The sequence below is a fragment of the Syngnathus leptorhynchus genome, chromosome 10, assembly GCF_054491065.1.
Source record: "Syngnathus leptorhynchus isolate UIUO chromosome 10, UIUO_Slep, whole genome shotgun sequence".
Taxonomy (NCBI): Eukaryota; Metazoa; Chordata; class Actinopteri; order Syngnathiformes; family Syngnathidae; genus Syngnathus; species Syngnathus leptorhynchus.
In genome coordinates, this window is record NC_141204.1 from 270,537 (window position 1) to 282,912 (window position 12,376).

General features: G+C 48.7%; 1 protein-coding gene across 3 annotated transcripts in view; it reads right to left on the reverse strand.

Moving 5' to 3' along the window:
* Positions 1–12,376, reverse strand: part of gbf1 (golgi brefeldin A resistant guanine nucleotide exchange factor 1) — a 24,664-nt gene continuing 12,288 nt past the window's right edge. For 2 of the 3 annotated variants that reach the window (XM_085922336.1, XM_085922338.1), the window contains 33 exons: positions 12,312–12,366; positions 11,271–11,400; positions 10,970–11,190; positions 10,730–10,889; positions 10,240–10,451; positions 9,988–10,086; positions 9,711–9,905; positions 9,358–9,541; positions 9,067–9,198; positions 8,901–8,989; positions 8,584–8,786; positions 8,362–8,485; positions 7,817–7,942; positions 7,480–7,562; positions 7,161–7,397; positions 6,997–7,090; positions 6,535–6,711; positions 6,258–6,322; positions 6,029–6,152; positions 5,882–5,953; positions 5,697–5,791; positions 5,468–5,621; positions 5,021–5,249; positions 4,557–4,714; positions 4,156–4,405; positions 3,443–3,669; positions 3,139–3,289; positions 2,793–2,923; positions 2,625–2,726; positions 2,227–2,340; positions 1,976–2,153; positions 1,518–1,682; positions 1–1,442 (listed from right to left, as the gene is read on the reverse strand). In XM_085922336.1, coding sequence (XP_085778462.1) covers positions 1,213–1,442; positions 1,518–1,682; positions 1,976–2,153; positions 2,227–2,340; positions 2,625–2,726; positions 2,793–2,923; positions 3,139–3,289; positions 3,443–3,669; positions 4,156–4,405; positions 4,557–4,714; positions 5,021–5,249; positions 5,468–5,621; positions 5,697–5,791; positions 5,882–5,953; positions 6,029–6,152; positions 6,258–6,322; positions 6,535–6,711; positions 6,997–7,090; positions 7,161–7,397; positions 7,480–7,562; positions 7,817–7,942; positions 8,362–8,485; positions 8,584–8,786; positions 8,901–8,989; positions 9,067–9,198; positions 9,358–9,541; positions 9,711–9,905; positions 9,988–10,086; positions 10,240–10,451; positions 10,730–10,889; positions 10,970–11,190; positions 11,271–11,400; positions 12,312–12,366 — 4,966 coding nt within the window. In that variant the 3' untranslated portion in view covers positions 1–1,212. The remainder of the gene's footprint in view (positions 1,443–1,517; positions 1,683–1,975; positions 2,154–2,226; positions 2,341–2,624; positions 2,727–2,792; positions 2,924–3,138; positions 3,290–3,442; positions 3,670–4,155; positions 4,406–4,556; positions 4,715–5,020; positions 5,250–5,467; positions 5,622–5,696; positions 5,792–5,881; positions 5,954–6,028; positions 6,153–6,257; positions 6,323–6,534; positions 6,712–6,996; positions 7,091–7,160; positions 7,398–7,479; positions 7,563–7,816; positions 7,943–8,361; positions 8,486–8,583; positions 8,787–8,900; positions 8,990–9,066; positions 9,199–9,357; positions 9,542–9,710; positions 9,906–9,987; positions 10,087–10,239; positions 10,452–10,729; positions 10,890–10,969; positions 11,191–11,270; positions 11,401–12,311; positions 12,367–12,376) is intronic. The other variant, XM_085922337.1, reaches the window with a different exon arrangement.

Consider the following 12,376-nt stretch of genomic DNA (forward strand, 5'->3'; position numbering starts at 1 on the left):
TGGTGGTGGTGGTGGTGGTGGTGGTGGTGGTGGTGGTGGTAGGAGGGAGACTTGTTTTCCTGCTTGGTCTGGGTGGTGTGATGTTTTCCAAGTCAATAAATAACATAAAACATCACAAAGAGAACCTCAGGGCACCCTGTCCTGTCCTGTCCTGTCCTGACTTGGTGACATCACTGGGATTCAAGTAGTACATTTTAGAGTCAGAATGATGCAAAAACACAAGCAAGACATTCTCTTTCCAAATCCAGTAAATGTCACGTATCCATATGGTGCTCAGCAAGTCGGGGAAGATATCGTATATAGCTGAATACTCTTGAAAGGGAAATAATATGATCATGACCTGACAGAATTTATGGAAGCAAGCTAGTCAATGAAAATGGCCAAGCACAATGTGATCTTTCCTCAGGATTCATTTTTGAAATCTAAAAAAAGGTGCAACCGCATTCATTCACATACATTGTTGTCATGATTAACTTTTGCCGTATTGTTTGCGGGCCTCCCTCGTGTTTTTAGACATTGGTCAAAGCACGACAAAATAGCAATACTGCACGACATAGAATTCATCTCCACATTGGAATGTCCATCTGGTGATCCTCTGAAGGACTGCACGCACGCACGCACGCACGCACGCACACAAGGAGGTGCTTTCAAATGGCTTTTTGAGCAAAAGACAAATCCCCAACTTGCCAAGAAGACTTGATTCAATTGACATGCAGGATGGGAAATGTGCCTGCAATCAAAGAGGCATGAGCAAAGCTCACAACCTTTGGGAGTTTGGAAAGCACACGTCACTGGCAAGGTGACAAACTACGTAAGGGTCAAGTTGCTAGGCATTTATGGAATCCACCGTCACTTCTTGGAATTGTCACCACCCCACAAAATATTGATATAAATATATGTAGACTTATTTTTTAATGATAGATAGATAGATAGATGAATGGAATGCCCCCCCCCCCCCCACACCCTTTTGTGTGAATGTACATTTCCTTAAACTGTTATGGAGTGCCCAAACACTGCTAAAGCACAATGGCTCAAAGCACCAACATTTCCAGAGTAGCAAATGCACTCAAAAGGAAATGTGATGAGCTTGTTGTTCTCATGTCTATATTTTGAGTCAAAAGAATGACCACGATAAGTCGTAGCAGAGCCAAAAGGATCTGGGGGATCTGACTTGTGGAGGAGGGAGCTCCCACCACCCACAGAGCTCCTCTCCTACTGTACCTCGTGAGAGGTGCTTCCCGCCGGCCCCAGTGGTACCGGGGACGTGGCCTCAATCAGGGCGGGGTTGAGGATGATTGGTAGCGACATGGGCGGGACTCCCACCTGCAGCGGGGAGGCCAGCGGTTGGATGATGAGCGGCGACTGCTTCAAGGCTGCGCACACTTGACCGTGAGCCGGTTGCGCCATCGAGGGCAACGTTGGGGAAGATGATGGCTCTGCTCCTGAAAGACATTTTTCTTTTAGCCCGATTTCATTTCATAAGCTCGTGCTGTTATTACTCCTGTGCGCAATCAGACCGTTGGAATTGGCCACTTGGGTCTCTTGGGGTGATGCTGGCCGGCTGGGAGTCGGGGATTCTGCGGGGACAGGGGAGGGCGCTTGTTGGAGTGCAGGGACCCCGGACCCCTGCGGTGAGGGAGGCCGGCAGGATGAGGACGCTGGCTGCACCTCAGACGGAGCTTCTGAAGGAGCCAAAGATACATCGTTACCCATATCGAGTCACTCCAATGAACGAGGGAGACGGACGGCATTGGCACACGAGATCGATCGTTTGCCAGTTCAGAGTCGCTTCTTGACACTTTCTGCCATTTTGCAGGTGAGGAGGGAGGGAAACGGGGTTTTATTTTGTTTTTTTGGCTGTTTTTTTTTTTTTTTTTACTATGCAGGACAAAAAGTCAAAAGGATTGTCTGTTGGTTGTTTTGCAACCCATCTTGCTATTCTAATTGCTCAATTGTGTGAGCTTGAAAGAAGTACCTGGTAAAACAGTCTGTTTAAAGAGCTCCTCTCTCAGGTGAGGGAGGAAACAGTCGATTCGTTCCCACGTTATTTCCCACAAATCCGAATATCTCGTCTTGGAATCTGGGCTGCGGAAGATTTCCGCCGTGTCCATCACCAACAGCATGTTCTTCAGAGATTCTGGGATAGCCTCCAACTAGACATGGCAACACAGAGTTACTTATGTGCACACTCCTAAGCTCTACTACTCCAAGGACTTTTGTTCTCACCAATAAGTCACTGGATCCTGCATGCATGTACTTGTCCATGAAATCCAGAATGGTAAGCCACAGGGCAGCAAAGGTCGGCAGGGACAACAACGGGAGGAGGTGCTGCAGAAAAACCTGCGGACGTGACACAGACCAAAGTCAAGAAAGTCTTCCCGCAGCACAAGCCTAAAAGTCAAATATGAGGATCGTTTATCAAGAGGAAGTGACTGCCCGCCTGCCCGCCGGCCCGCCGGCCCGCCGGCCCGCCGGCCCGCCAGCCCGCCAGCCACAGCCATCTGAGACTACACCTGTACAATTGGCTCATCAGCTGCCTTCAATGTACGTACAAGCAGTGACTGAAATTCCAATGCCAATCCAAATACAGTACATTCCTATACCTATCCATTCACAGTGCCAACCTTTGATAGGATAGTGCAGGCTCTCATCCTGGTCTCCTCCATTCCACCGACATCGGCCGGGCTGATGTTGTTAAGCAGCTTGGTTAGTAATGGAAATAGCACCTGCAAGGAGATCATTGGCTTGGCTTAATATACGGACGGACGGACGGACGCCTTCTTCATATTCACCTTATTGAAGCAGGACTCCCACTCCGTGGCATTCAGCGTCTGCAGATCGTGTACCAGCAAAGCCCTCTGCAGGTAGTTGAGGGCCTGCATGCGCACTTGACGTCTGGCATCGCAGCACAGCCAAGCAATGCCTTGAGCACAGGAGGGGATTGAAAGAAAAGGATGACAGATGAAACCAGGGCTGTTTTCATCATTAAAACAGTACACTTGAATGGTTTCATGCATTCAAATGTAATGTTTTAATACGCCGCTGCTGCTATTAAAATGAAGAAGCCTTGATGGGAAAAATGAACTCATTCTTCACAAAACGATTGCAAATACGTGTACGTGCCAAGAGGATGCAAACCTTGCAGCAGTGGGCACCAGCAGCTGGTCCACAGTGTCTGGGAGTCAGCTTCAATCTTTTGACCGGCAGCCTCCAGATTGCACTGTTCTTCTGCCCAAGAGCTGTAGATGCCGGCGGCCCGAGTGTGCAACGTGTGCATCAAGTCTAAAAGCTGAGCAACATCAAAACAATCAGAAATGGCCATGCTTTTCAGCAATGCAAGAATCCAACCCAGATAAACATTCATCGTGCCAACGGAAACTCTTTGGTGAAAGTGATATCGATGACATTGGACGGAATGGAAAAAGAAGGCTCCGGTACTTACATCCCGACTAACCTGTAATGACAGCGTATGGTAACCTGCCGGGACACCCTCGTCCTCCTCATCATCGCTATGGCAACGCGACGGACGATGGCCGGAAGCCCGGCCTGCGCCGCCTCGTCTTGCGCCGTTGCCGCTCTCTTTCTCCTTTGCGCCGCCGGCCTTCTTCCTCAAACGAGACTTGGCAGAATCATACCTATGACTCTTCTTCTTGTCGTGGTTGCGGTAACCTGAGGACGGAGACGCGCTGTTACATGTTTGCACCTAACCTTTGCTTATTGATGAACCGCAGTGATTGAGCCTGAGCTCAACTATGTTTGCACCTAACCTTTGCTTATTGATGAACCGCAGTGATTGAGCCTGAGCTGCTCAACTTGGCTCCAGAGTGAACTATATCTATCTATATATCTATATCTATATATATATATATGTATATATATATATCTATATATCTATATATGTAATATGTCTCGTCACCGTGGGATAGTAGCAAACGAAAGTTGGATCTCTTTGTGTGTCTGGACATGTGAAGAAATTGCCAAGAAAGCCGACTTGGACGGGTTCAATGAACGGTGCATTTTCTATGTCAGTGCTTTGTCATTTCCTCCAGTAGTATCATTGCAGGGACGTCCATACGCGTTTGCGTTGAAGCGAGTCGTTCCAAAACAGCACAGACGCTGGCGCGCTTTCGGCCAACATTTGAGTACGTCCCTAACCTCCATTGAGACTGGCCTCCACGAAGACCCGGATGGCTCGAACACACAGCTCAAAGTTGTCCGGCGTGACGTGGGCGGCGTCGCGGACAATGAATGACAGTGTTTCCACACACTTGATGAGAGACTTGGTGTCATGCTGGCCGAGGTCCTGACCCAGCGTCAGACTGTACTGGTTCACCAAGGGGTGATTGAGTTGCGCTTTGGAGTCGACTGCCGGGCTCTTGTTGCTTTCTAAATCCTCCTTTCCCACCTAGAAACCAAAGTTGCGGCTTGGAAAATCAATGTCAAAGCGTAGGCTGGCTGCGCTGCGCAAAAAATTGAGCTTATTCTATATAAATTGGCTGATGTTATCGCACATTAAGCAGATATGTAATCTGCAGTAAACGCTGCGGGTTACTGACCACCAGCCATCCACTGCTCGCGACGTCCACATCTGTTGCGGAGCGAGGGACCCGGGCCTTGCTGTGTTCCGTGTAGACCTCCGAGTCGGATGTGTAGCCACGGTCTAAAGTCACTTTGCTCGGATGAGGGGACGGCAACTCGCTATCTGACTGAGCACCTGGGTGGGTGACCATTGATTGATGAATGCCAAAGACCGATCCGAGCGCCGCGGGTGACGATGGACGATTGTTTGATGAATGCCAAAGAGCGATCAGAGCGCCGCGGGTGACAATCGATTGTCGGACGAATGCCAACGAGCGATCCGAGCGCTCGTGCGTACGGCTTTTGCGTTTCATTTCACCCCATTTTTGGCCGACACGCCGGATGCGATACACGAGTTATCCATTGAAAATCGACCGAATCCAAATGCGTGCCCTACATCTACGGTATAGGCGGGCAGTCGAAAGTCGGAGAAAGATTTCACCTGTTTCAATGTCCGTGCTGGCAGAGGCAGTAAACTGAAAGGAGGCCGGAGGTTTGACTCCAGCACCGATGCATTCGAGCAACGAGAAGAGCGTGTACCAATGCTCCGTACTGTGGATGTTGGCCGCATTAGTCTTGAGCAGCTCGTGGAGACCGTAAGCCACCTCTCGGCTTACCCGGGACAAAACGTGCGCTTTCATCATAAGCAGAAGACGCAGGGAAAGGAGCACCTACATGCGCCAGTTCAAGAAGAGGGGGAATGAAGAAAACGAGAACCACATGGATTGAAACAAGTGCATGCAGATGGGTCATTTCCAAGTAGTATGTTCCACCTCCGCCGTGGTACAGTTGAGCAGTTCACTCAAGTCAAATCTATCTATCTGTCTGTCTGTCTGTCTGTCTGTCTATCTATCCCTTCAAAGTGTAACAATTGCGATGACGGCCGTACCTGAGAGCTAATATCTTCACGTCGTAGCAAGCGGATGGCAAGTCGAAGCAGGCCCACGACGGCCCTCTCCACCAGGAAGCAGCTCTCGTTGGCGTGGACGCACAGGTGACACAGGTGGTCGCGCACTGTCTGCCACACACACGACACACGGTCTCTAAAAGAAGATGAGAAACATTTGGAAAAAACAACTTCATCATCTTCCACCACCTCATCGTCTTCCCACTCCTACCGATTTTCCATGACAATACGCAGTAACATCTCTAAGCAGAAGGCGGCGTCCTCCTCATCGTAGGTCTCTTCATCGGGGGTGACCGATATTAAGGCCTGGAGAGGATCGTTTACTTAATGTATTTCATTTGGAATCAAAGCAAATTGGACAACAACGGTAGCAGGATAGGAAAAAATAACAATGACCTTCATTAATTCCTGTAAAGACTCCAGCTGGAGAAACTTGCTCTCTGTGATCATCTTCTCAGGGTCACATTGCTGAAGATGAAGACAAAACTGCAATTAGAAAGCGGACCCTTGTGGATTGGCGCTCGGGCATCCTATCCTATTTGCCTTGATGCAAAGGATAGCGGCCTGTTTGGCTTCTTGATTTTCCATCGATGGTCCTCGAAGTCCAGACTGCTCAGCGCCGCTCAGTGTCAGCCAGTTGACAAAACTCAGCACTGCCGACTCCCCACTGAAATGAGAAGTGCTTATTTCTTGAACATTCGGGAGAGATGGGGGAAAATTCACAGGTGATAATTACTATCAGAGGCTTCACGGGAGCAAACGACGCACGTACCGGATAGAAGGAGTTTCCTCTCGTTGAAGCGAGATGGTTCCGTTTGGTTCGAGAAAATCCTCCACCTGATTGGAAAAACAAACCGACCAACCCAAAACGATATTGACAGACTGCCAGTAGGTGGGAGCAGAAACCTCCAAATCAAAGCAGAGAAAACCGCAGCTCCGCACCAACTCAAAGAAGGGAGTCATTGAAAAGAAAAGAAAGAAAGAATGAGAAAAGAAACAAGATACAAATTGAAGTGACGGACGGTGGTCCCGATAAGACTGAAACGGACCTCAACCATGGCTTTGGGTAGGAGCTCGGCCCTGAACAGCTGCAGCACGGAGTCCATGATGTTCTTCCAACCCTCTCTCAAGATGTTGCCGTGCTGATGGGCCAGATCGAACACGGTCTTGGCGGCTGTTTGTGCCTTTGGGTTGCTCCCAAATACAGTCGGGAGATTTTCCACTGACTACAAAGGAGAACAGATAGATACCAATGCCGACGTTCCGTCATCTGTCAATGCAGACGCACGGAACTTTTTCAAAGGGACCTCCCTCCGTATATTTTCTCTCTTATCTTCTTCAGACCTTTCGTTAGTTTCAAGGTGGATTATATCATGCTGTGTGTGACACAGCCTTTGTGTAATGACGCGCATGGCGTCAAAGAAAAGGTTGACGTGTTTTGCCAATTGATAACAACAACAACAACAACGACGACGACGACAACACGGTGGTGACGAGTGCAGTTTTCCCACCTCACTGCTCAGAGTAGTAAACTTGCACAGCGAGATGATCAAATTGTCAAAAACATTGTTGAATCCATAGTGAGCAGCAATCTTGGCACATTTCCTGCAAGGGAACACACATGTTCAAAAGCTGAGCTCCTTCTTCTCGTCGGAGCCAACTGTCAAGAGCGTACCTAAAGCCGCTAATGGCCTTTTGGAGGATGTTGTCATCCAGACTCTTGTCAAAGACGTAGGAGAGCGCTGCGATAGTAGGACCCCAGGTCATGGTGAATAAGTCGTGGTCGTAGCTGCCGGGCGGCAGGTGAAGAAAAATGCCCTCTGGTGTCGCGCCGCGGTGAAGCAGCACACTCCACACGTAGTTCTCCTTCACTAAACCCATCTGCTCGTCCGGCATCACAATCTCGTCATTCCTGCAAAAGGAAGAGACATTCGTGCTCTGGGCTCAGAGGAAAGGCGGTACGGTACGTACGTGTGCTGTGTACTCCGGCTTACTTAATGGCATTGTAGATATCCTCCAGCATGTCCTGATTAAAATCCGTCTTTCCGTTAACTCCCTTCAGATTCTTCTTGAATTGCTGTTGAAAACAAAAACAAAACTTTGCTCCCTGCCATTGAATTTCAGCTCGTCTCATGCTTTTATTTGAAGCGAGCATCCAGTGAACAATTAGAAGGCTACGCACTCATTACGTGTGTGTGTGTGTGTGTCACTTAATATGGTTAAGACTCCCAAACAGGGATTAGGGCAAAGATCCTTCAGTAAATAAACATTACGGCTGAGCGATAAGTGACGGACGGCCTGGAGAAATCGAATAAATGAGCAATCGCCAACCTCAACAGTCATGGGGACATTCTGTTTTCGGACATTGTGGTTATGCTGGTCAGTGTTCAACATGATCACAGCGTAGGCCAAGGCGAATCCTGCATCGTTGGTCAGGAAGGGAGAGCCGTTGACTTTCTGCAAAAAGGAGTAACGAGATCACGGCAAAAGCCAAATGACACGCATCGTTTGGAAAGCAGAGAGTGGAGAAGCCCGAGTCACAATTCCTCATTGACGCTTTTAAGATGGCTATTTTGGTGTTCCAGCCAATAACAAACGGGTCACTACCGGGAATAGTTTCCAGGTCACGTGCTTTCTCTCGCTATTACGGGAAGACAAATGTTGTCGCCATCGAGTAGGCCTTTCTGGTGTGTTTGACCCCCGCTGTCATCCCACGACTAGAGTAGGCTCGTGTGACACTTGTTGACTTTGTTGTCACCATACGCATCGTCAATTGAACAAATGGGACGCCCTTGTTGTGTGTCGTGAATAATGGAAGGCAGACAATTCACTTAGATTCATGTAGAAAGAATCAATATCACCATTTGGTGTCTTACATGCCAGTTGTCCGTAAATGTTTCCAGAAGTCTATGGATGACAGGAGCCTCACCGGGTAACCTGAAAGCCTCCAGGTAAAGCCTCAAGGCCTCATCGATGCGAAGCCCTTGGAAGGCGAACGTGCTGCCACGCGACAAAGGAAATGGGAATGAGGGCCAAAGCTAGCTAGCAATCAATTGCTCGATCGATCAATCATCAAGCAAATTGGCAACTCTTCTTACTTGACAAAGCTGTCGAGGAGCGCCATATTATTGCGATCGCTGACAAATTCCCCGATCATCTTTTTGTCCAATCTGGGATTTTCCCGAAGCCACTGAGCCACTTGGTTGTTATCCATTGGCTGGTTGAGAAGGCCTTTCTCCTGGAGGAACTGAATTCCCTTCTTGGGTTTCAGATTAAATTGTTCCGTTCCGGTGATCAGAAGCTAGGGAAAAAGGCAAAATCAACAAGTTGACGACGACAGATGCGCTCTATTGTGTTTCAGTGTGAAAGAAACTGTGTGTGTGCGCGCGCGCGTGCGTGCGTGCGTGCGTGCCACCTTTTTCTTGGTTCTGATTTCCAGCAACTCTTGCGACTCGGGTAAATTGGAAGAGAAACGCTGAGGTTTCTCAAAGATTTTCTTGTCAGCTGAAATGGAGGGAAAATGGTCCTTTGCACGACTCGTATTGCTTTTTGTCCATCAGCGTGCCAGTCGCTCATCTTACCCGCGTCACTCTCTCTTTGCTCCTGTCTACACAGGTTGATCTTTTCTGCCATCAGATTTCCACTGGTCGCTGGGCCTCCTGCTCCACCGTCCACAAGTGGAAACCCATTGCTACTGGCCTCTTGAATAGGATCTGAGAGAGATCATCAAAATCTTCATGGACACATGGTAAAAGTCAGCACATGATCCAATATTGAAAACAAAGTCCACATCATCCAGATATATGTAGATACTAAATCATATCTCCCACAAGTAAACAATGTTCACGTAGGCCACTATGACTGGAGTTTACCAGCTGTAGCATCCATTCCATTTTTCATGAAACTTTCTCCCTCCGCTGGCACTTTTTCCGACCGAGCGGCGCTGTCGGGCACTTTGGCTTGGCAGTGGGCCTCGGTGCTGTCAATCACGGTGAGGAGAGCTTCGAGTGACAGAAGGTGAGTGGTGTAGAGCTGCCCTGATACAGGGAAGGCATTCTGCCGGGTCCAAATAAACAACAACAAGCAAACATCATTGGAAAGAATCATGTGTCATGTCAATGACAAGGGGGGGGAGGCAGGCAGGCAGGCGGGGAGGCGGGGAGGGAGGCGGGGAGGGAGGCGGGGAGGGAGGCAGGCGGGGAGGGAGGCGGGGAGGGAGGCTTACCTTTGACAGCAGCTTGGTCAGGTCTTCAAATAGATTAGAGCAGTAGAAGTCGCAGTCATAGTTGATGTAGAGCTCAGTAACAAAGCTGGGGATCCTCCACAGCTGAACCAATGCCTCCAAAGCCATTTCCTTCATCTCATACGGCATTTTCATATTCTCCGACGTGATGATGTCCATCAGTTTCTTCAGATACATCTGTCGGGTTTGGGGGATTACAACCAAGTACTATGTTCTGTTACCTTGCGAAAAATGGCTAATCATGACAAATGCTCATTACCTCCAGTTGAAATTTAAGATGCACTCTCATGCTTTCAAATAGCAAGAAGCACACTCGTAACGACAAAGCATAGAGGTTCATACGGTCCGTGCTCAGCAGCTACGAGAAGGGGGGGGGGAACAAAGTGATTCACCCTCATCCAAAGCATAACATTTCACTTGCCATCTTTCATCAAAAGGAGTACATTTCCGTTTTGAATTTGAACATTTCTGTGTATTCTAATCCTACAGTACAATGAATGACTGGGTTTACCTGGAAAAGATGCCTACAAAGCTCATCTTTGATGAGTCCAAGCAAAGACTGGTAGTTAACAAAGTGCGCCGACTCCAGGGCTACGTTCAGCAGTTGCAGGCCCATGTGCATCATTGCGTCAGTGTTGTGGCGGTCGTGAGGGTTGGTCAAGGAGATTAGAAAGCGGAAGAGCTCCCTGAGACATGGCAGACCGTAGGGGATGAGGGATGCACCTAAAAGTGATGGCAGGAAGGTGCAAAATGGTGAAAAAGTCAGATTTTCAAACAGGTTTACAGCGCCGGTGCTGTAAACTGACAAAACTAGAGAGGATTTTAAAACGAGGAATTCATTTTTTTTTTTTACTCGACATTAGAAATGAATCTAGAAGGAAAAGTGTCATAAGGTGCAATGACTAACTCCGACCAGCAAAAGGCAGCCTTTGCAGACTTAATAGACCTGTCGAAAGTGCAGGCTGAGAGAAAGCCGTAGAACACTTTACGAATATTCTTACCATCTCTTTGTGTGGACTGTGTGAATCGGACACCCCGAGGATTGACGTAGTCCATGTCGTGGACAGAGGTGCTACTTGACTGTTCGGCAACCGAGTCTTTGTCCTCCAGAACTTCCGGGATCGACTCCACCGATGCCGATTGAGCCGCTCTATCGTCCGACTTGATTGGCACGCAAAAGGACACGGAGCACGTTCTGAGCGTTACGCATGGGGAAAAAAAAAAGAGGACCGGGAGCTCACCTGCGCATTGGCGGAGCCAGGATCCGTCTCCAAAAGCGGGTTAGGATTGCCAGCTGTACCTACGACCAAGCGGCACGGATCCAGGTCAGAGAGGTCTTCCTGAGAAATGCTTGTGGAACACAAGTCCAGGCCGCTGTCCGTGGCGGTGGGACTAGAGATGGACGAGCCGGCACTCTCCGAGGCGGGGAGCGAACACCTTTGCTCCATTGAGACGACCGCGCCTAAAAAGAGGACGAGGGGAAATGCGGGCTCGGAAACATTTTCTTTCTTTGAAAGCACTTAGCAGACGAGTTGCTATTACTGAGGTCGGTAGACTGGCTGGAGTCGGTGGCTCCAGAAGCGCTCGGCACCACGTGGCGAGTTGCCTTTGGTGAACGTTTCTGCTTTTTCCATTTGGATGACTCACTCATCCCACCTGTACGCATCTTCAACTGAAAAGAGAAAAACAATGCACCTGATTCAATTTGGAAGGACCAACAAGGCAGGCCTGGATAATATACCGCGATTTGTGTACCATGTTGTATTGTATTCTTACAACTTATCCAGCGAGTAGATACTACATGACTTGGGGCGGACAAGAAAAGAGGATTTGGCTTTCCCAGATTGGGGTCATCGAGGCAATAGGATGGAGTGAACCGCAAGCAACGTGGTTCATTCTTCCCATGGGCTCACCAATCTTGGAGGGCCAAGGAACTCAGATTCAGTGATGGACAAAGGCTGGGAGGGAGCCTCGTGTTGCGTCAACCAACTACGGACAAGCGCCATCTGCTCCTCCCACATAACTCTTAAAATAGGGAGAGGAAATGTTTTGGGCCTGAAAGTCATCTTTCTTATCTGTACTCGTTTGTTTTTCCATAAGATATTGTAAGCCTCAGAAAAAAAGGGGAGTAAGCAGGTGCCCATGATTAGTGAGAGGAAACATGGCAGCGGCACAAAGAAAATCAGGCAGGCACAGTTCAGTACAAAGGCCGTCGAGAAAAAAAAAATTGTTCAGTGCGTCGTTTTTGGAAATATCAGCCATGTTGCAGTCTTATTTGCAAATTTTGCACGGGATGGGCCTCGCTCGGTTGGAGGCAGGAGATGGAAGGCTACAGAAAAACTCTCTGCAGCTCTTCTACTTTGAAGCTGTTGTTGAAAAACTCTCTGCAGCTCTTTTACTTTTAAGCTGTTGTTGACTATGCAACTTCCAAAATCAAATCAAATCACAACTTCTCATCAATCACCATTGGCAGGCAGGCAGGCAGGCAGGCAGGCAGGCAGGCAAGGAAAGGAGTACGCAAGTGTCAAACGAATGGGGGAAAAACGGCAACGACGTCCACGTACAGGATCAACATTTCATTACCTTCTTCATGCTGGCACCGGCGTAGGTTTTGGCCTCCTCCTTAAATTGGGGAAGTCTTTGAGAAA